Here is a 23263-nt window from a genome sequence, read left to right on the forward strand (position 1 = left end):
ACTGATCGGCCTGTGACCCCAGAGCTGAAAGCAGTGCAGGACCAGTTTGGCTCTTGGCTTCCAGGCACAACAGCCGCAGCACAGCATGTCAATGTCTCACCTGGGATGTCGAATAGGTTCTGGGGAGCTTGGGGGGTGCAGTGGAAAAGGAGGAGTCAGCCGAGGAGGAGACGGAGTAGGAGGAGAAGAAGAGGCAGGCCTGCATGCAATCCTTGGCGGTAACACCAAATCCACACGGGAGCCACGGGTTACATGCTTGACGGCCATCAGAAGGTTCACCCAGTGGGCAGTAAAAGTTATGTACCTTCCTTGCCTGTGTTTGCTAGACCACATGTCTGTGCCAGAGATATATTCACTTGCCACTGAACGTGGCCCGTTAGCTCTGGGATGCCCTTCTTGGAGAAATATTTCCTTCCGAGGACCTTCTATTGCGGTGTGCCAATGGCCACAAATTTTCTAAAGGCCTCCTTGTCCACCAGTTTATATGGCAGTACTTGGCCGGCTAGCAGTTACAACAAGCTAGCGGTTAGCCATTGGGCAAGAGGGTTATTCGGTGTCATTAACTTTTTACGCTCAAACATTTGGGCCACAGAAGCCTGCCTTCTGCCAGATGAACACGACGACGGCATGGTGGAAGGTGGAGTGGAGGACAAATGGGAGGAGAGAGAAGAGGCAGGACTTGGAGCTCCGGGAGTGTGGGTTCTGATGGCGTTGCTCCCACTGGGCTCGGTGATGGGAGGCTAGGTGCCTTCTTAAGGCGGTTGTCCCTAGGTGAGTGTTGGGCTTACCGTGACTTATATATTGCCAGCACAGGCTGCATATGGCAACACTATTGTCAGCAGCTAACACGTTAAAAAAAGCCCACACTGTAGAGCCATGTGCCGGCATCCTGGGAGCACCAGAAGTGACTGTGCATGTTGGATGGCTCGCTCCAGATACATTTGCAGTCTGCTTTTCGCCTACTGTGTCCTGCGAGCTCTGCCTGCTTTTCCTCCTTCTCTTATGCACCGTCTCTCCCTCTGAACTCCCCTCCTCTTCCTCTGTTGTGGGCACCCACATGACGTCCATCGACACGTCATCATCGTCACCTTCACCACCACTGACATTTGAGATCTCGGAGTAGGCAGCAACAGCGGGGACCTCCCTCCTTGGGCTTATCTGGGTACTGTTTTCAGACTGCTGGGTGGCGGCCGTTGCTACCTCCTCTTCCTCATCCAATGTCAACAATGGCAAAAACATCCTTTCCACATTTATTCTTCCTAAACTACTATATATAATACAAGTATTGCCCATTGATGTCCCACTTTCTTCTTTTTCGAAAGTGCACACATTGTTTAGAAGATTTCTATGGAATAACAAAAAAGCAAGACTGTCCTTGCTACACCTCTCTCAAAAACCAGCTGGTGGAGGCATTGGCCTACCCAATCTACAGCTATATTTCCAAGCTTCCCAATTAGCTCGATGGACACTATTAGCCAACCCCATTTTGAAAGTCCCGTACCTAGAGATTGAGAGACAGACTATATCACCTGATTATAGACTTTAGCCATGGCTTAAATACCCCCCTTTGAATCCCACAACTGTTCCTAGTAATTTAAAGTGAGGAATGCTGAAAGTTTGCAGGAAACACACTTCTTTGTCAATACATGGAGATTTGATCTCCCCCTTAGCACCTATAAATACATTACCTTCTGTGATAGCACATAAACATGTGTCCACCTGGTGGAATACATTACCTGACATAAAAATGGCTGAAGTTCTAGGTGCTAATACTAATAATGCTGCTTTGTTCAAAATCTCCAAAAGCTCAGGACAGTCACTTTCTAGTCTACAAAGATTTGATATCCTCTCAACGCTTCGTCGTTTCGAGGGTCAGAAGGCGGGACATACATTTGACCCCACCTGGTTAGAAAATTACACACTTCTCGATACGCCACCAGCCAAAATTCTCTCTAAGATTTATAGTACTCTTCTCAAAAACCGCTCTGTCCATTAACCAGCGTTCATTGCCTTATGGGAGAAGGAACTTGGCTGCACATTTATGAAGGAAGAGACTTCCACCATACTTGCACGCTCTCATGGGTTCTCCAAGTGTGTGATAATTCAGGAAAACACCTGATGGATGTGTCATGGGTCAAAGTTCGCCACAATGCAAAAGAATATGGCACCGACGGACATCGACATATGTTTGCATGTTCAGCAAATCGCAAACGCGCAAAGTTCCGTGAAACAAACGCCAGGAGAACCGCAAGGCCATCTCTACTTATAAAGGTATAAGCCAGACAGGAACCAGGTTTTGCTAAACAGCTTTATTATACAACAGGCTGTCTGGTCATGCTCCCAAATGTTATCTTCAAAATATTAAAGTTAACTAATTTCTGCAGGGAAAACAGCCAAGCATGCTTATCCATTGCCTCCCACAAACTATAATGGAGAGTGCTTTTGCATGCATGGCCAACTTGGGATTGGTGGGGTTTCCATCCATCAGATATTTACTCTCTACTATCACTCTCTACTGTTGCACCATCCCTGTGCTGTGTGCATGATACTCTGCTGAGTGCACAAGGCCTTTCACACTACAGTCTTCTCTCAGTGAATAATCAGAATGGAAATGTAACCAGCTTTACTTGTTTGTACAAGCTTTACTGTTCTTTTAGAGAATAAGTCATTGTAAAAACAGTGGATTTGTATTACTATAAAGGCTGACAGTCATGTAGCGTGGCATCACACTTTACATCTCGGGAATGTATCACAACAAAATAAACATTTTATTCAAGTCATTACATCTAAAACACACTTGTAAGAATTGTGTAACCTAAATCCCATCACAGGACTCTTGACCGTGTGCAGATCAACCCACATGCAGAGTCATCACACCGAACATACTTAAAAATTCCAGTTGAACAATTATATACACCCTGGTCAGCTGACCCACAAGAAAGGTCCTCTGTGACTGGCAGCAGTCCTGAGTTCTATCGCCTGCAGGATCTTCATCCTCCTGACTCATGTGATGCCCTGTTTCCATCCTGAAGATTGGGCCATGCTCTTTACTTTCTCCTTCTGATTATCCTTTTTTGCATGCTTTGAAATTATTGCTGCCCTGTAAACAGACAATAATTTTACAATGTCAAAAAATATTAATTTAATAGTAATACAGTCAGTCCAGTCTGTACATATACCGTACATATAGATATTTATATAACCAACCATTTTTTTGCAGGATGGCGAGGGGGGAGGGATATGGCAAACCCAGCTTCCTGACGATGTGTCCTCACTCCTTCTCCTCCCAGCCTGCTGCTGTCCCTCATTGAAAACATCTGATTTGATACTGCCTGCAGCGACCTGCTCCCCTTACATCATGACAAGTGGTCATATGATGCTAGGGGATCTGGTCAACACAAATCGGTTGTTTTCAATTAGGGAACATAGCGGAGCATCACAGGCAGAAGGAAAAGGAGCGGGAGCCAGTGCCGGGAGGCAGGTAAGTAAGCTTCCCTTTACCCCCCCCCACCCCCCACCCCCATCTCCTTTCTTGCACCTTTAGGGCTTCCTGTACATGACTTACAATTTTATATGTGTGCTATCCACATTTTTTACAGACAGCACACTAACCCATTCATTTCCATGGGGCCATGCTGCAAATTAAACAGTTCATGTCCTATTCTGGACTGCATTGCAGATAAGAATAGTCATTTATATTGATGGGAGAGGGAAAAATGCAGAGTGCACATGAAAGGCATCTGTATTTTGCAGATCCATTTATAGATCAAAATACAGACACAGTCGTGTACATAAGGCCTTATAGTAAGGGTGCATGCACACTGTCTTTTGCAGTGTACATTTGCTGCATGCACTAGGAAAAGGACACATGCACATAGGAGAAACTTATCCATAGGCTCCCTTCACCCAATGGAGGCAAAAAGAGTGTCCTTTTGGCCTCCATTGGGCTGTTATATGCAGTGTACCAACTCCTCTATTTTATTAGAGTCTGGCTCCGACTCCTTCATAAACGGCCAATAATTAGAAATACATTTCCTGTAGTAAAATGGTAATATCAAGCTTTTTCTCACCATTATATCAATAAGCAGGCTGCTTTGATAGAACATAAAGCAGATTTGTTGGAATACAATTTCTGAACAAATAACTTAAAGGATAACTGTCACATTTAGACCCTAATTTCAATTTTCATATATGTAGTTACTAATAACATGATATTCCAGAATCAGTTACTATTAGACTGACTTACCCCACATTTAATAAGATTCAGCCCTTAGCAACCAGTCTGCATAAAACTGCAATTTCACTATTCGGTTAAGATGGCCGCCACTGCCCTCACCCTGAGGCTAATCCCGCCTGCCCTCACTAGCCAGTAACAATAGCCCCCCAAAGTGTCAGTAACCAGAGCCCTCCCCCCTAAAGGGTTAATCTACTGCAGCACAAAGGGGTCCTCTTACCACATGTTGCTTTCATTTATACACTGAGCAGATGGCAGTTTTCCCTTCCCTGGTCTGCGGTGCTTCAACTCTACTTCTCCAGCTCTGCTGAGTGAGGGAGCGTCTGCCAAGCGCAGGGACAGGGAGAAGTGCACACAGCCCAGGCACTGGTATAAGCTGCTGGGGAGGACCTGGCTTTAATCATTTACTTACAGTCCCTGGCTGTCTGTAATGTGACCTTGCACGCTGCGTACTTCTGCGTCCTCCGTCCTTCAATAGTGGTGTCCTGAACTATTCGCTGGCGAACATAGCTTGTTCGCGTTCGCCGCGGCGGGCGAACATATGCGATGTTCGGTCCGCCCCCTATACATCATAATTGAGTAAACTTTGACCCTGTACCTCACAGTCAGCAGATACATTCCAGCCAATCAGCAGCAGACCCTCCTACCTCCTGGACAGCATCCATTTTAGATTCATTTGGAAGCTGCATTCTCAGTGAGAGGAGGGACAGTGCTGCTGCTGCTGCTGATTCAATTGGGAAAGCGTTAGCTAGGGCAGTGTTCTGTGTCCACAGACTCATCTGCTGTAAGGACAGCGTCCTGACAGCATCCCAAAAAGCCCTGAAACATCAGTCTGCTTATTTTTTTTATTTTTTATTTATATATATATATTGCAGTTGCCTGGCTGCCCGTGTGTGAGAGGCTGCAGGCTCAGTTACAGACAGCACTGTGTGCACACCATTCATACAGGGTGTGACAGAAAATACCTTGCAGATAAAAAAAAAATTCTATTTAATATTTTTCTGTGATATAATCACAGTTGCAAGCCCGTGTGTGTCAGGCCTACACAGACTGTATTGTGGCCACTGGCTAGTGGCTAGGCCTCCACTCATACCGTTACAGGGTGTCACTCACTCAAATACCTTGCAGATAAAAAAAAATCTATTTTTAATTTTTTTGTCATATAATCACATTTGCAAGCCAGTGTGTGTCAGGCCCACACAGACTGTACTGTGCCCACTGCCCACCACTTATATAGGGTGGCACAGTAACTTGCACGCATAGTACCACTTATCTAAAAAAAATTGACAGGCAGAGGGAGGCCATCCCGCAGGGGCCATCGTGGTCCTGGTGCTGTGATTTCCACTGGCCCTGTATAATAATGCCCAGTGTTCAGAGGCCACGTACCCTGAACCCCAAAAATTCTGAGAAAATAGTTGACTGGCTTACACAGGACACCCAATCTTCAACAGCTTCCGCTAAGAACCTTGACGCTCCATCCTCCTCCAGCTCAGCTTTGGTCATCTGCTCTCAAGTTACCACTCTCCCGCCTGCCGCCACCACCACCACAGCCGCTTCACTTGATACCTCAGAGGAGTTATTTACACATCAGTTGGATGAAATTAGTGATGCACAACCATTATTGCCAGAGGATGTAGATAACAGGGATATGTCTCAGTCAGGCAGCATTACACGCATGGACGTACAGTGTGATGATGATGTTGTACCCGCTGCTGCTTCCTTTGCTGAGGTGTCAGATACAAGTGAAGTGGTTGATGATGACGATGTGTCCGTGGATGCCACGTGGGTGCCTGCTTGAAGAGAAGAAGAAGAGGGGGAAAGTTCAGAAGGGGAGACAGAGAGAAGGAGGAGACGAGTTGGAAGCAGGGGGAGGTCGTCGCAAGGAGCTAGTGGCACAGTCAGACAGCATGTATCGGCACCCAGGGTCAGCCAGACAGCACGCCAATCAACGCATGCTGTTGCCACCACCAGAATGCCATCATTGCAAAGCTCAGCAGTGTGGCATTTTTTTTGTGTGTCTGCCTCTGATAACAGCAATGCCATTTGCAACCTGTGCCAAAAGAAACTGAGTCGTGGGAAGTTCAACACCCACCTCGGTACAACAGCTTTGTAAAGGCACATGATCTCACATCACAAACGCCAATGGGATCAACACATGAGTACAAGCAGCACACAAACTCAAAGCCACCATCCTCCTCCTGGTCCAGCATCTTCAGCCACGTCAACCACTGCTGTCCTCCTTGCCCCCTCTCAACCACCCGCCACTCCGCCTCTCACCTTCAGCAGTTCCATCTCATCTGCCCACAGTCAGGTGTCTGTAAAGGAAATGTTTGAGCGTAAGAAGCCAATGTCACAGAGTCACCCCCTTGCCCGGCGTCTGACAGCTGGCTTGACGGAACTCTTAGCCCGCCAGCTTTTACCATACCAGATGGTGGAGTCTGAGGCCTTCCAAAAATTTGTCGCTATTGGGCCACCACAGTGGAAGGTACCTGGACGAATTTTCAAAAAAGGCAATCCCAAACCTCTACTCAGTGATTGAAAAGGAAGTCATAGCATCTCTGGCATACAGTCTTGGGGCAAGGGTCCATCTGACCACTGACACCTGGTCTACAAAGCACGGTCAGGGCAGGTATATCACCTACACTGCGCATTGGGTCAACCTGCTGACAGCTGCCAAGCATGGAATGCGTGGCTCTGCAGCGGAGTTGGTGACACCGCCACGACTTGCAGGCACGCCTACTGCCACCTCCTCTACTCCTCCTACTCCATCCTCTTCCATAACCTCCTCGGCTGAGTCCTCTTCTGCTGCGGCGTCTGGCTGCACATCAACTGAATCCCCCCAGCTCCCCAGGGGCTATTCCACATCATCCCGGATACGACAGTGTCACGATGTCTTGGGGTTGACTTGCCTGAAAGCAGAGAGCCACACTGGACCAGTACTCCTGTCCGCCCTGAATGCACAGGTGGATCAGTGGCTGACCCCGCACCAACTGGAGATTGGCAAAGTGGTGTGTGACAATGGAAGCAATTTGTTGGCGGCATTGAATTTGGGCAAGTTGTCACATGTGCCGTGCGAATCTCATCGTACAACGCTTTGTGTCTAAGTACCCAGGCTTACAGGACGTCCTCAAGCAGGCCAGGAAGGTGTGTGGCCATTTCAGGGGTTCCTACACGGCCATGGCGCACTTTTCAGACATTCAGCGCCGAAACAACATGCCAGTGAGGCGCTTGATTTGCAACAGCCCGACACGTTGGAATTCAACACTCCTAATGTTTGACCACCTGCTCCAACAAGAAAAAGCCGTCAACGAGTATTTGTATGACTGGGGTGCTAGGACAGCCTCTGCGGAGCTGGGAATTTTTTTGCCATGTTACTGGACACTCATGTGCAATGCCTGTAGGCTCATGCGTCCTTTTGAGGAGGTGACAAACCTAGTCAGTCGCACCTAAGGCACCATCAGCGACCTCATCCCATTTGTTTTCTTCCTGGAGCGTGCCCTGCAAAGAGTGCTGGATCAGGCTGTAGATGAGCGTGAAGAGAAAGAGGAAGAGTTGTGGTCACCATCACCACCAGAAACAGCCTTGTCATCATCACTTGAAGCTTGAACGCTGGAAGAGGAGTATGAGGAAAAGGAGTTAGAGGAGGAATGTGGCTTTGAGGAGGAGGAAGACCAACCACAGCAGGCATCCCAGGGTGCTCGTTGTTGTCACCTATCTGGGACCCATGGTGTTGTACGTGGCTGGGGGGAAGAACAGACCGTCAATGACATCAGTGAGGATAAGGAACGGGAAATGAGTAGCTCGGCATCCAACCTTGTGCAAATGGGGTCTTTCATACTGTCATGTCTGTTGAGGGACCCTCGTATAAAAAGGATGAAGGAGAACGACCTGTACTGGGTGGCCACGCTACTAGACCCCCAGTATAAGCAGAAAGTGGCAGAATTTTTACCAAATTACCGAAAGTCAGAAAGGATGCAGCAGTTCAAAACCAAACTAAAAAATATGCTTTACACAGCTTATAAGAGGGATGTCACAGCACAACGGGAATCTAACAGAGGAAGAGGTGAAAGTAATCCTCCTTCTACCACGACCACAGCGGCAAGGACAGGACGCTTTACAGATGTGTTGTTGATGGATGACTTTTTCAGTCCTACACATCGCCACAGCCCTTCGGGATCCAGCCTTAGAGAACGACTCGACCGACAGGTAGAAGACTACCTCGCCTTAACTGCAGATATCGACACTCTGAGGAGCGATGAACCCCTTGACTACTGGGTGTGCAGACTTGACCTGTGGCCTGAACTATCCCAGTTTGTGATAGAACTTCTGGCCTGCCCCGCTTCAAGTGTCCTGTCAGAAAGGACCTTCAGTGTAGCTGGAGGCATTGTCACTGACAAAAGATGTTGCCTTGGTCAAAGAAGTGTTGATTACCTCACCTTCATTAAGATGAATGAGGCATGGATCCCGAAGGGACTGACAGTGGGGGATACGTTTGACTAAGAAAAGGCCTGATGACATGCCTTAGCCTCAAAATCGTCCCCAGCGGCTGCAACAATACCTAGTTTTTCAGGCATCTGTACATTCCTAAAAAGAAGGGACATACATGTGTCAATTCCCCTTCGTGATCGGTACCTTGTTGTGGTGAAGGGGCTTGCGTATCACAATGAAGCGATCATAACCTCTATGAGTGTGTTGGCAATGTTTCCACACCCCAGATAAGGCCGTTGCTTCATTAGGATCAGACTAAAAGCGATCGGCTGGATAATTTTTCATAGAAAAAACATTATTTTTCATATTTTTTTTAAGTTGTATGGGTTTTTAATACATAAAAGAAAAACAATCAAAATAAAGTCTCTTAATAGTCTATTAGAAATAATGCCGACAATTTAAAAAATCCCCATCAATTCCAATACAAAGCAAGTACAGAGCTCAGAACAAAATTATTTCAGGATGTCGTTAATTCGACAATGATTAATCAATTCGACACACGTCCCCAGATAGGGGACGTAACAGGGATTAAACTGATAGGAATAGTACTAGTTAAGACACCACTCATATAGGGTGTCACAGCACATTGCTCCGTGCACGCGCAGTGCCCCAACTTGGGAGTAAGAGGACCGACCAAGCTGCTTTTTCCATCTCCCTGTTCCTAAAATCAATTCAGTTTGGTGTATCAGAGTTTGGTCTATCACTGTGAAGGCAGTCGAAGGTACCTGGCCAAAATTTTTCACAAAAGGCAATCCCTGATATGGGACGTAACAGCGATTAAACTGATGAGAATAGTACTACAGAAAATACCACTCATATCGGGTGTGACAGTAAATTGCATGGCGCAGACGCAGTGACCGTGGCGTGGATTCAAACAAAGGGGAGGGAGCCAGCATTTTTTTTAACCATCTCCCCGTTCGAAAAATCTATTTAATAAATGGACCCCAGAAGTTCGGGCTTGGGATCGGTGTTCTGTAGATTGTATTATTTTTCCTTATAACATAGTTATAAGTGAAAATTATAGCATTCTGAATACAGAATGCATAGTAAAATAGCGCTGGAGGGGTTAAAAAAAATTGCGCATCCGGCATCTCCTTCTGTCTTCATCTTAGCTGTGTGCAGTAACAGGACCTGTGGTGATGTCACTCCGGTCATCACATGATCCATCACATGATCTTTTACCATGGTGATGGATCATGTGATGACTGGAGTGACGTCACCACAGGTCCTGTTACTGCACACAGCTAAGATGAAGATAGAAGGAGATGCCGGCTGCGCGATCAAGTGGATTAAGGTGAGTTCATTATTATTTTTTTAACCCCTCAAGCGCTATTTTACTATGCATTCTGTATTCAGAATGCTATTATTTTCCCTTCCAACCATGTTATAAGGGAAAATAATAATGATCGGGTCTCCATCCCGATCGTCTGCTTAAGGATGCTTGCGATTTTCACTCAACCCCATTAATTTCTATGGGGCCTGCGTTACGTGAAAAACTCAGAATATAGAGCATGCTGCGATTTTCACACAAAGCACAAGTGATGCGCGAAAATCACCACTCATGTGAACAGTCCCATAAAAATGAATTGGTCGGGATTCAGTGTGGGTGCAAGGCGTTCAACTGACACATCGCATCCGCGCGGAATACTCGCCCATGTGAAAGGGGCCTTAAAGGGTTATTCCCATATTGAAAAAAATGGATGCAGGAATGTCTCCGGCCCCTTCATCCCACCCGGGAGGCCGGAGAAAGCCAAAGCCCCGGAAGCTATGCTGTTGACAAAACTCTCTAGGGCCTCCTGGTGCCCTTTGTCAGAACAAAGAGGCCGGAGAGACCCCAGCAGACATGTTTTTTCACTCTTTAAGTGCCCCGGCCCAACACCTCTGTTGGCATTGCTACACCACACATCTTCTCCCTTCATGATTGATAGACAGAGCTCTCCGAGCCCTGGTGAAAATCTGTGCATGCACCATTAGTGACAGACAGATACAGCTTGTCAGTGACTGTGCGCAGTAAGAGCGGGTCGAGAGCAAGCGGTGTCCAGGGCACATCAGTGTCTCATTAAACACCTCTTTGACCCGTCACAGCGCCAATAAAGATAATTTTTTAGAAGGTCGCAGCAATCGGCAAGTACAATTAAGGTATGTATAGAAGCTATGTAGCCATGTGACTAGTTTTGTACGTGTTTTCTAGGTGATAGTTTCCCTTTAAATCCCTGTAAGTAAATATGCACTAACTGGCAAACTTTGTTATGCTTTTAATAATAAGACATCTATGTATTTACCCTCAGAAAAAGAATTGCCTTAGGGCTCATGCACACGACCGTATGTATTTTGACCGTGTGACATCTGTATTGCATCATTTTATTTATTTTTTTCAGATCCATTGTAACAATGCCTCTCCTTGTCCGCAAAATGGACAAGAATAGGACATGCTCTACCTTTTTAGGACAAAAAATACATTTGTGTGCATGAGCAAGTCCGTTCTGTAAAAAAATAGTCCTATTCTTGTCCATGGTTGTGTGCATGAGCTCTTCATGGATGCCTTGAGAGCAGAGAATAACCTCTCTACTACATTCTGTTGGTGGTAAAGCATTGACCACATGGGCAACATCTCTGACAATCAAATAAGAGCCTTAGGCTACATGCACATCATGCGTATGCAAAATGTGGATCCGCAACAGTGTGACATCCGTGTTGAATCCATTTTTTTGGGGCGGATCCGTTGTAAAAATGCCTATCCTTGTCCACAAAACGGACAAGAATAGGACATGCTCTATATTTTTTGCGGGATTACGGAATGGACAAACGGATGCGGATAGCACACGGTGTGCTGTCCGCATTTTTTGCAGACCCATTGAAATGAATGGGTCCACATCCTATCCGCAAAAATAACCCGGAACGGACACAGAAACAAAATACGTTCGTGTGCGTGAGGCCTTAGATTGATAGAACATAAATATATTTTATTATTAACATTTCTAAAGTTCCGAAGAATGTTAAATTAATTATACAATATTAATAAGAGATTTTTTTTTTAAAGCTAGAGTCGAAGTTGGTACCTTTATTTTCCTGACTACAGCCAAAAATAGCCCGACTCCACAATTCCGACTCCACAGCCCTGACTATATGTTTTTATACCTTTTTTCCTGTCTGGAATAGAGCAGTCTGCTGTGCAATCCCATACAGAGCCATCCAAGTAAAAAGTATACCCTGTGGTATACATTTTTTTTTTTTTATGAGAGCTAATGGAATGGGCAGCAGGTCACAAAAACATTGACCCATATTTTATTCACAGTTGATCACAGAAAACTGAAAGTGAGACATTTCACCATTTTATGAAAAAAATTAACTCTTTTAGAATTTGATGGCAGCAATTCATCTCAAAAAGGCTACCATTAGGTAGTATCCCCTCTTATTTTAACAAGTCTGCAAACGTCTGGGAAGTGAGGAAATTAATTGCTGGAGTTTTGAGAGAAGACTGATGGAGGATTCTAGCTGCTCTACAGTTCTGGGTGTTCTCCATTGGTGAACGCTCTGGAGTGTAGGCAGGCAAGTTCAACACCCGGACTCTTCTTCTGCAAAGCCATGCTGATGGGTGCAGTATGTAGTTTAGGCTACTTTCACACTGGCGTTTCTAGGTCTGCTTGTGAGATCCGTTTCAGGGCTCTCACAAGCGGTCCAAAACGGATCCGTTTAGCCCCGATGCATTCTGAATGTTTAAGGATCCGTACAGAATGCATCAGTTTGGCTCCGTTCCACCCCCATTCCGCTCTGGAGGCGGACACCAAAACGCTGCTTGCAGCATTTTGATGTCCGCTTGACGATGCAGAGCCAAACGGATCCGTCCTGACTTATAATATAAGTCAATGGGGACGGATCCGTTTTCATTGACACAATATGGTGCCATTGAAAACGGATCCGCCTCCCATTGACTTTCAGTGTAAGTCAAAACTGATCCGTTTGCATAATTATGAAATGGTAATGAAAACGTATCCGTTCTGAACGCATACAAGCGTTTTCATTATAGGTGCGGATCCGTCTGTGCAGATACCAGACGGATCCGCACCTAACGCAGGTGTGAAAGTAGCCTTAGCATTGTTTTGCTGAAATATGCAAGGCCTTCCCGGATAGAGATGCCATCTGGATGGGAGCTTATGTTCTAAAACCTCTACATGCTGTTCAGCATTGATAGTGCATTTCCAGATGTGTAAGCTGCCCACACCATAGGCACTAATGAAGCTCCGTACCCTAAGAGATGCAGGCTTTTCCAATTGTATGCTGATAACCAGCTGGATGGTCCCTCTCCTCTTGAGTCTCTAGTACAGGCATCCTCAAACTGACGCCCTCCAGCTGTTGCAAAACTACAACTCCCAGCATGCCCGAACAGCCTACAGGTATCAGCCTACAGCAGGACATTGTGGGAGTTATAGTTTTACACAGAGCTTTTTTTTCTCAGAGAAAAGGTGGTGGAACTCACCCCCCCCCCTCCCCTGGCCACGCCCCTACCCACCCCTAGGACCGCCCCCTAAAACCGCCCCTTTAGAGAACAGGGATGCAAGCAAAATTTGGGGGGGCTATAAAAGTCCAGCCCAGCAAAGAAACCCCCCAGATGGGGATGGCACTGTTAATGGGGGATCTGGGGATGGCACTGTTAATGGGGGATCTGGGGATGGCACTGTTAATGGGGGATCTGGGGATGGCACTGTTAATGGGGATGCCACTGTTATGGGGTGGAGGATCTGAGGATGGCACTGTTATGGGGTGGAGGATCTGGGGATAGCACTGTTATGGGGTGAAGGATCTGTGGATGGCACTGTTATGCGGGATCTGTGGATGGCATCCACAGATCACCCATCCTATAACAGTGCCATCCAAAGACCCCCCCATCCTATAACAGTGCCATCCACAGACCCCCCCACACCCCATAACAGTGCCATCCACAGACCCCCCCCCCACCCCATAACAGTGCCATCCACAGACCCCCCCACCCCATAACAGTGCCATCCACAGACCCCCCCACCCCATAACAGTGCCATCCACAGACCCCCCACCCCATAACAGTGCCATCCACAGACCCCCCCCACCCCATAACAGTGTCATCCACAGACCCCCCTATCCTATAATAGTGCCATCCACAGACCCCCCCCACCCCATAACAGTGACATCCACAGACCCCACCACCCTATAACAGTGCCATCCACAGACCCCCACCCCATAACAGTGCCATCCACAGACCCCCCCACCCCATAACAGTGCCATCCACAGACCCCCCCCACCCCATAACAGTGTCATCCACAGACCCCCCCACCCCATAACAGTGCCACCCACAGACCCCCACCCCATAACAGTGTCATATACAGACCCCCCCCACCCCATAACAGTGCCACCCACAGACCCCCCATTGCCGCTCCAGTACAGTTATAAAATGTGTAATTAAATTAATAATGATTCATGCTGCCCCCTCTGTAGTATAACATTCAATATATTGTACTCACACAGGGCTACTGTTATCGTAATGCAGGCCGGCTGGGCAGACGAGCGGCAGCGTCACTGATTGACGTCACGTGCCTGCCCGGCCTACTTTATGAATGAAGCAGGCGGCGCAGGCACGTGACGTCAGTCAGTGACGCTGCCGCTCGTCTGCCCGGCCGGCCTGCATTACGATAACAGTAGCCCTGTGAGTAGATATATTGAATGTTCTACTACAGAGGGGGCAGCATGAATCATTATTAATTTAATTACACATTGTATAACTGTACTGGAGCTGGGGGCCGGAGCACAGTGAACGCACCGGCCCCCAGCTCCTCCTCCCAGTCCGTCCCCGCTGATACATCGCAGCCTGCGATACTGGAGCATGGCAGGCTGCGATGTCAAAAGGTGGCGGAACGCAGTTCCGGTGCGTTCCGCCAGAAAAAAAGCCCTGGTTTTACAACAGCTGGAGGGCCGCAGTTTGAGGATGCCTGCTCTAGTACATGGTGATAGTGGTTACCCAAAATAATTTTACATTATTATTCATCTGACCACAGAACAGTTTTTTCATTTTGTCTCAGTCCATTTTAAATGACGTTTGGCCTAGACAAGATGGCTGCGGTTCTGGACCGTGTTTATATATGGCTTCTTCTTTACATGATACAGCTTTAACTTGCATTTGTGGTGTTGCACGGCAAACTGTGTTCACAGACAATGATTTCTAGAAGTGTTCCTGAGCCTATGCAGTGAAGTTTGTTTTATTGCAGTTTAGCACCCGGATCAGGTGGCTAGGGTCCACAGCACTCAGCTGTGTGACCCTAGACCACCCAGGGGTGCTGCAGCTTGCCCCCCGGCCCCCACATTTTTTTGGGGTGCAAGTGTTTTTTTTCTTATTTTTTTTTCTTTGCATGTACTCTTAGCGTCCGGCCACTGTTAGCACATCGCCCACCCCACCACTGATCAGCTTCGTACCGCTGATCATCACGTTTGAATCTTTATTTATTTTTTTTGGGGGGGGGGGGGGGGCAATTTTACATTTTTGTTATTTATTATTTTTTTCTGTTAGGTATAGGGCAAAGTCCGTGAACACCCGTCCCCCACACACATTCACACTAAATAAAGTTTTCCACGCACACGCGCGCACACACACACACTCCCCTATGGCCCACCAGATGTTCTCGGCCGAGGAGGCATACACCCTGCTTGCCTCAGAATCCGAGAGTCCCAGTGAGGACGAGAATGACTCCACTTTCATCTTGTCATCCACGTCCTCCTCATCATCTAGCAATGATGATGAGCCCCCAAGGCGGTGGAGACGACCATGCCTCACAAAAATGTTATATAGAGCAACCAAAAATCATATGTACCCTAAAAATAGTCCCAACAAAACTACCACCTTATCCCGTAGTTTCCAAAATAGGGTCACTTTTATGGAGTTTGTATTCTAGGGGTGCATCAGGGGGGCTTCAAATGGGACATGGTGTAAATAAACCAGTCCAGCAAAATCTGCCTTCCAAAAATCCCACGGCGCACCTTTCCTTCCACGCCCTACCGTGTGCCCGTACAGTAGTTTACGGCCACATATGGGGTGTTTCTGCAAACTATAGAATCAGGGCAATAAATATTGAGTTTTGTTTGGTTGTTAACCCTTGCTTTGTTACTGGAAAAAATGGATTAAAATGGAAAATTTGCCCAAAAATTGAAATTCTGAAATTTCACCTCCATTTGCCAATAACTCTTGTGGAACACCTAAAGGGTTAACGATGTTTGTAAAAATCCGTTTTGAATACCTTGAGGGGTGTAGTTTCTTAGATGGGGTCACTTTTATAGAGTTTCTATTCTAGGGGTGCATCAGGGGTCTTCATATGGGACATGGTGCATATAAACCAGTCCAGCAAAATCTGCCTTCCAAAACCACAGGGCGCACCTTTCCCTCTACGCCCTACCGTGTGCCCGTACAGTAGTTTGCGGCCACATATGGGGTGTTTCTGAAAACTACAGAATCAAGGCAATAAATAATGAGTTATTTTTGGCTGTTAACCCTTGCTTTGTTACTTGAAAAAATTGATTAAAATAGAAAATTTGCCAAAAAATCTAAATTCTGAAATTTTATCTCCATTTGCCATTAACTCTTGTGGAACACCTAAAAGGTTAATGACGTTTTTAAAATCGGTTTTGAATACCTTGAGGGGTGTAGTTTCTATTATGTGAGCCTCACAAAGTGGCTTCAGACCTGAACTGGTCCTTAAATTTCAAGATTTGCTTCTAAACTTCTAAGCCTTCTAACGTCCCCAAAAAATAAAATGTAACTCCCAAAATGATCCAACCATGAAGTAGACATATGGGGAATGTAAAGTAATAACTATTTTTGTAGGTACTACTATGTATTATAGAAGTAGAGATATTGAAACTTGGAAACTTGCAAATTTTTCAAAATATTTGGTAAATTTGGTATTTTTTTATAAATAAAAATGAATTTTTTGGACTCCGATTTACCAATGTCATGAAGTACAATATGTGACAAAAAAACATTCTCAGAATGGTCTGGATAAGTCAAAGCTTTTTTAAGTTATCACCACATAAAGTGATACTGTTAAAATTTTGCAAAAAAATGGCCCGGTCCTTAAGGAGTTAAAGGGGTTGTCCGGGTTCAGAGCTGAACCCAGACATACCCTTATTTTCACCCCGGCAGCCCCCTGATGTTGGCATCAGAGCATCTCATTGTCCGATGCACTCCCTTGCCCTGCGCTAAATTGCACTGGCTCTTGTTTTCAATAACACACTGCCTGGTGGAAATTTCCACCCGGCAGTATGTTCGGTGACGTCACCGGTTCTCATGGGCGGGCTTTAGCACCGTTTTACTGGCTAGGGCAGCACTAAATCCCGCCCATCAGTGCCGGTGACGTCAGCGGGGTTCCTGGCAGCCCCATGGAGAGCCTCGGTACGTCACCGGATCTCCAAAAAATGCCTTTGCTAAATCGCGCAGGGCAAAGAAGAGCATCAGAGCATGAACTGCTCCGATGCTAATGTCAGGGGGGCTGCCGGGGTGAAAATGGAGGTATGTCCGGGTTCAGCTCTGTACCCGGACAACCCCTTTAAGCCGAAGGGTAGCTGAGCTGGATAGCAACAAATATGTGTAGGGGACCTAATGTGCCCTTTTTATAATCAGTCATGTGACTTAGGCTACTTTCACACTAGCGTTCGATCGGATCCGTTCTGAACGGATCCGCTCATATTAATGCAGACGGTGGCTCCGTTCAGAACGGATCCGTTTGCATTACCATGAACAAAAAATAAAAAATATTTTTTTTTTTGTTCATGATAGTGCAAACGGATCAGTTTTGACTTTACATTGAAAGTCAATGGGGGACGGATCCGTTTGAAAATTGAGCCATACTGTGTCAACTTCAAACGGATCCGTCCCCATTGACTTACATTGTAAGTCTGGACGGATCCGTTTGCCTCCGCACGGCCAGGCGGACACCCGAACGCTGCAAGCAGCGTTCAGGTGTCCGCCTGCTGAGCGGAGCGGAGGCTGAACAGTGCCAGACTGATACATTCTGAGCGGATCCGCATCCACTCAGAATGCATTAGGGCTGGAGGGATCCGTTCGGGGCCGCTTGTGAGAGCCTTCAAACGGAACTCACAAGCGGAGCCCCGAACGCAAGTGTGAAAGTAGCCTTAGTTGCAAATTACACATCCAGCTATTTTTTTTTATTAGTTCCACTTACCTTTTCCAGACTTTTGTTGCCCCTGTACCAACTTTTTATTTTAGATGCGATGCTGCCAATTTCTAAATGAGTTAATTTTTCTTATTGAAATTTTATTCGGAGTCCCAGCTTTTTGGGAATTTGGGGTTGTACATGAGTGATTCAATGTCTTACCTTTAGGTATCTCCTCTTCTGGCTCCTCATATTCCTCTATATCCTCCTCTTCTTCCTCATATTCACAGCCTGCATGAGATGTATTAATAAACGAAACAGAGCCCCAATGTAGTATTCTCACCCACCATACCTTTTTTTTGCCACACTTACATGTACTAAAATCAAGCCTTTTCAAGCATTCAATGACATACTCAATGTCCAAAGTAAATTGGTCCATATTTTCAAAACCCGGTTCTGTCTTCTCAAGCTGGGAACCTTTAGAGGCTTCCAAGATTCTACAAGAGGAGAAATGGATGATCAATATTATTACAAAAGACAAAATGGCTGCACACCATTATATATAGAAACAATAGAGCTCTATTGTTTGTATATACGGTGTGCAGCCATTTTGTTTTTTGTAATTATGTTCGCTTCATGGATATGCACCTGTGATTTTGAAGGTTCTAGTCTAAATTTTCTTGCTGATCAATATTATTGTCATGCTTTAATATACTGTATACAGGATGTTATGTATTTAATTTGGCCCAAACTATTTGCATGGTAAATGTAATTGTGCAAACTTAATGCATATTTCCTGTATTCTGTTTTGATCATATCTGGCTCCTTTATGCCTAGATCTATTTTATATATACCATGGCTCTTATTGAATCTTGCAGACTGGGATCCTAAGTTTGAATCCAACCATGGGGAACATCTGAATGGAGTATGCTCTACCTGTGTTTGTGTGGGTTTCCCTCTAGGTACTCCGGTTTCATCTCATACTCCAAAGACATACTGATAGAGAATTTAGATTGTGAGCCCCACTGGGGACAGCTAGTGAGAATGTCTGTAAAGCGCAATAGAATATGTAAGTTAGTAAAATAAATATCTACATCTTTTACACTGTCTTTCCCATGTCTGCAGCAATAATTGTCCAGGAATGCTTCTAGATTTTGGATCTCTCTGCTGTCCCTTCCAGCCTTGGCTTATCTGATACTGCTCACTCACTAGTAGAGTGACCTGAGGAATGTCATCTGTCTGTGGAACACAGCCAAGCCAAGTCAAGGGAAGCTGGTAAATGCTGCCCACCTGTGAAGATTCCACCCTTTACATGACGACAAAAAAGCTATTGTTCAAGCTATGCTGTTGGGTAGTAAGTGGCTCATGGTACCTTACTATTCTAGAATATTGTAAAAGTAAAACTTCTAGATGAGTCGCAAATAGGATAGCAGTGTCACCCTCAACTGAGTGCTTGCTTTTCCTATTGCCTCGGCTGCCCTACTAAATAAACAGCCTGATTGTTTTTCTTATAGCATGCATATGACTAAACTGCACTGCAAAATTGGTACAAGTACTTCATTTCAGTTTTCATTGATTTCTTTATATGAATATATTTAAACATGCTTGTATAAAATTCTGAAAACACTCACCTTTTCATTAGCTGCTTGGACGTCTGTAAAAACAAAAACATTGGAAAGTAAAAAATACCATAAAAGATACTAATGGCACATACTGTACACACTAAGGGTCCATTCACACGTCCATAGAATGGGTCTGGATCCGTTCTGCAACGTTGCGGAACGAATTTGGACCCATTCATTCTCTATGGGGCCGGAAGAGATGCAGACAAAACACAGTGTGCTGTCCGCATCCGCATTTCCGGAGCGTGGCCCTGATCTTCCGGTCCGCGGCTCCCGAAAAGAATAAAACATGTTCTATTCTTGTCCACAATTGCGGACAAGAATAGGGAGTTCTATGGGGGTGCCAGCCGGGTGTATTGCAGATCCGCAATACACCACGGACTTGTGAATGGATCCTTAGGGGGCTGAAATACACTTAAATTAAACTCACCGCTATCTGCGACTTCACCCCACTCACGACGGGTCTAAAATTGTGCATGTAGCGTGGGTGGGGAAAGGGAGGGGCCGGAAGGCCCATCTCACTCATCATATTCTGCGCCTGGTTTAGGCATAGAAAATGGTCTAAATGTAAGCTAGAAAGCTGTCTTACATTTAGAACTAGAGCTGGATGTGCCAAAGTTATGGAGAGCCCTGTGCTATGGGGCTTTATTAAGACCAGCGCCTAAAACGACGGTCTTAATAAATGTGACCCTAAGAGCTAAAGAATCTTTTGTGTTAGTGGTTCTGATGGTATATAAAATCACTGCTCTCTAGTGTTAGCTTTTATCATCACTATATCAGGTGATAATATGGTCTGCAATAACTTACCAGAAGGAAAGTAGCATGACCAGTCTGTTCCACCATTTCAAGTGCACTTTGCAATAGATTAGATGCGGTTTGAAGTTGCTCCTGGTATTTAACAACGAGGGAACGTGCAAAACTCAGCTTTTCTTCCTCAGCTTCAGATATCCGCTGTATAAGATCTGCCCTTTTCTCCTCCATCACTTTGTTCAGTTCCACAAATAATTCATTGACAGATTCCCTCTTCCTTTGACTGCTGTCCTGTGCATTAATTAAAGAGAAATCTTTTAATTCCTGAAAATTCAAAGTACTTCTAGGCCAAGCATATCTTCTGCTCAGCTGAACTCAATGTGGAAAATTAGGACCACACCTCAAAAAAAAAAACTAACTCCCCCCCCAAAAAAAAAAAAGAAATCCAACTTCCAAACATGAACTCAGTAATGAGAAGCTCCACCGTTATTGTTTATCACTTCCAAAATTTGTTTCGGCATGCTTGATGCAAGCGTTTCCATGAGGTGAGTGGGAACATTTCTCCAAGTGGTGAAGACAGCTGCACAAAGGCCATCTACTGTATGGAACTGTTGTCCATTTTTGTAAACTTCCCTTGCCATCCATCCCCAAAGGTTCTCAATTGGATTTAGATCAGGGGAACGCGCAGGATGGGCCAAAAGAGTGATGTTATTATCCATTACCCAGTTGTTACCACATAGATGAGGGCCCTCAGTCATGAGGAATGCTCTCTGCAACATCTGGACATAGCCAGCGGCTGTTTGACACCCCTGCACTTCCTGAAGCTCCATTGTTCTACTTAAGGAAAAAGCACCGCAGACCATTATGGCGCCCCCTCCACTGTGGCACGTAGAAAACATCTCAGGTGGGATCTGCTTGTCATGCCAGTAACGTTGGAAACCATCAGGACCATCAAGGTTAAATAAAAATAAATAAAAACTTTCTTGCACCTTTGAATGTCCCATGTTTGGTGCTCTCTTGCAAAGTCCAAACGAGCAGTTCTGTGGCGTTCAGAGACAATGTCTTTGAAGAAGTTTTTTGTTTTTTAAGCCCTTCAATCTCAGATGCCGTCTGATGGTTATGGGGCTGCAGTCAGCACCAGTAAGTGCCTTAATTTGGGTTGAAGATCGTCCAGTGTCTTGACGGACAGCCAATTGGATCCTCCGACTGAAATTTTTTTGGGTCTTCCACTTGACTTTTTTGTTCCATAACCCTCAGGATCATTTAAGAAATTCCAAATGACTGTCTTACTGCGTCCCACCTCAGCAGCGATGGCGCGCTGCTGTGAGAGACCCTGCTTATGCAGTTCAACAACCCAACCACGTTCAAAAAGGGAGAGTTTTTTTGCCATCACAACATGTGACTGACTACCTGACAGAAAATGACAATGAATCCACATCTTTGCACAGATTTGGCCTTTTAAAAGGCATGTGGTCCTAAAATATGGATCAGCTGAAAAACAGCCTGTTTCAGTTTAATCGTTATTTTCAATTAATTGAATGCTCAAAAAAGGTTTTGTCTCACTCTCATTTCTTCTTGTTGCATGTTGAAGCTCTACTTGGAACCTTGTTAAGATCCTAACAATGTAAAATATGATCTTTTTGCCATTTTTCAAGTGGTCTTAAACTTTTGATCAGGACTGTGTATATATATATATATATATATATATATATATATATATATATATATTAAAAGGACGTATGTGTGTGAAAACTCCAACTCAAAAACCCAATCATCAATTTCAACGAAACTTGGTATACACATCCCTTGCTACCTGGAAAGAAATCTTGCGTGCAGGGTCTCAGCTCTCTAGGACATACTGTTCCCGAGATATTCCCAAAAAATACACACGGTCACATGTCCCTTATCAGCCAATAGAAGCTTGCAGGTCCTACTCCAGGTTGACATAACAACTGATCACAGGTTTTAGCAGTTCACAGGTCCTGAAATATTCAGTCATATGACATATGACGGCACAACTACACTGATACATGCATGGGGGGCAAGGGCCACTATTAAACAGACGAGCGCTGTGGAGTTCACTGTTAAAGGGGAGGTCACTGTTAAAGGGGGGCCACTGTGAAAGTCACTGTTAAAGGGGGGCCACTGTGAAAGTCACTGTTAAAAGGGTGGTCACTGTTAAAGGGGTGGCCATTGTCAAAGTTACTGTTAAAGGAGCGGCCACCGTGAAAGTCACTGTTAAAAGGCGGCCACCGTGAAAGTCACTGTTAAAGGGCAGTTACCGTTAAAGGGGCGGCCACCATGAAAGTCACTGTTAAAGGGGCGGTCACTGTTAAAGGGGCAGCCACTGTGAAAGTAATTTATTTATTATAAAATTGCAATAAATAAATACCCGAGCAACGCCGGGTCATCAGCTAATATATATATATATGTGTGTGTGTGTATATATGTGTGTATTTATTTTTATTTTTTTGCTGCAGAAATATAGATGAAAGCGATTTTTTCAATTTTTTTTTATAACTCGATAATTAAATTATTCAGGTTAGTACAGTAGTGTGGATATTTTTTTCATTTAATGTCGGCACAATAAAATGTATTTCACACTAAATAATGGTGATTTTTTTTTTTGGGGGGGGGGGGAGTTAGGTAATTGCAATTAAAAATGTATTCTGTTTTATAAATCTTACTATGGGATTACTATTTTATACGTTTAATGCTTCTCATGATAATACATTATACTCAGTGTGTCCTAACACTAATGCGTCTTAACACCAGGCTTGCATAGACAGTCTGAGTGGGCCCATCATAGGTCCTTTGAACTTATATCTCACCATCCACTACAGCTTCGAACATGAGACTACCATTATTTTATAGACAATCATCTTGGCTATCTCATACATAAATTGGACTTGCAGATTCTTGTTATGTAACTGCATTGTTACTGGTTTTCTCCTGGAGGTGGAACAATCTTTTTCTTCTTGTATACTACAAATTACAACCTGTTCTCAAATTCCCTAATAGCTCAGTCTGTTATTAGG

General features: G+C 45.1%; 1 protein-coding gene across 1 annotated transcript in view; it reads right to left on the reverse strand.

The window, feature by feature from the left end:
* Nucleotides 1-2290: 2290 nt before the first annotated feature.
* The window catches only part of LOC122932856 (E3 ubiquitin-protein ligase TRIM63-like), a 29936-nt gene continuing 8963 nt past the window's right edge, over nt 2291-23263 (reverse strand). Inside the window, exons 5-9 of the mRNA XM_044287495.1 lie at nt 20283-20516; nt 19485-19507; nt 18226-18350; nt 18076-18144; nt 2291-3100 (exon numbers count right to left, since the gene is read on the reverse strand). Coding sequence (XP_044143430.1) covers nt 3090-3100; nt 18076-18144; nt 18226-18350; nt 19485-19507; nt 20283-20516 — 462 coding nt within the window. The 3' untranslated portion in view covers nt 2291-3089. The remainder of the gene's footprint in view (nt 3101-18075; nt 18145-18225; nt 18351-19484; nt 19508-20282; nt 20517-23263) is intronic.

The sequence above is a fragment of the Bufo gargarizans genome, chromosome 3 (genome assembly GCF_014858855.1).
Source record: "Bufo gargarizans isolate SCDJY-AF-19 chromosome 3, ASM1485885v1, whole genome shotgun sequence".
In the NCBI taxonomy this organism is placed as follows: Eukaryota; Metazoa; Chordata; class Amphibia; order Anura; family Bufonidae; genus Bufo; species Bufo gargarizans.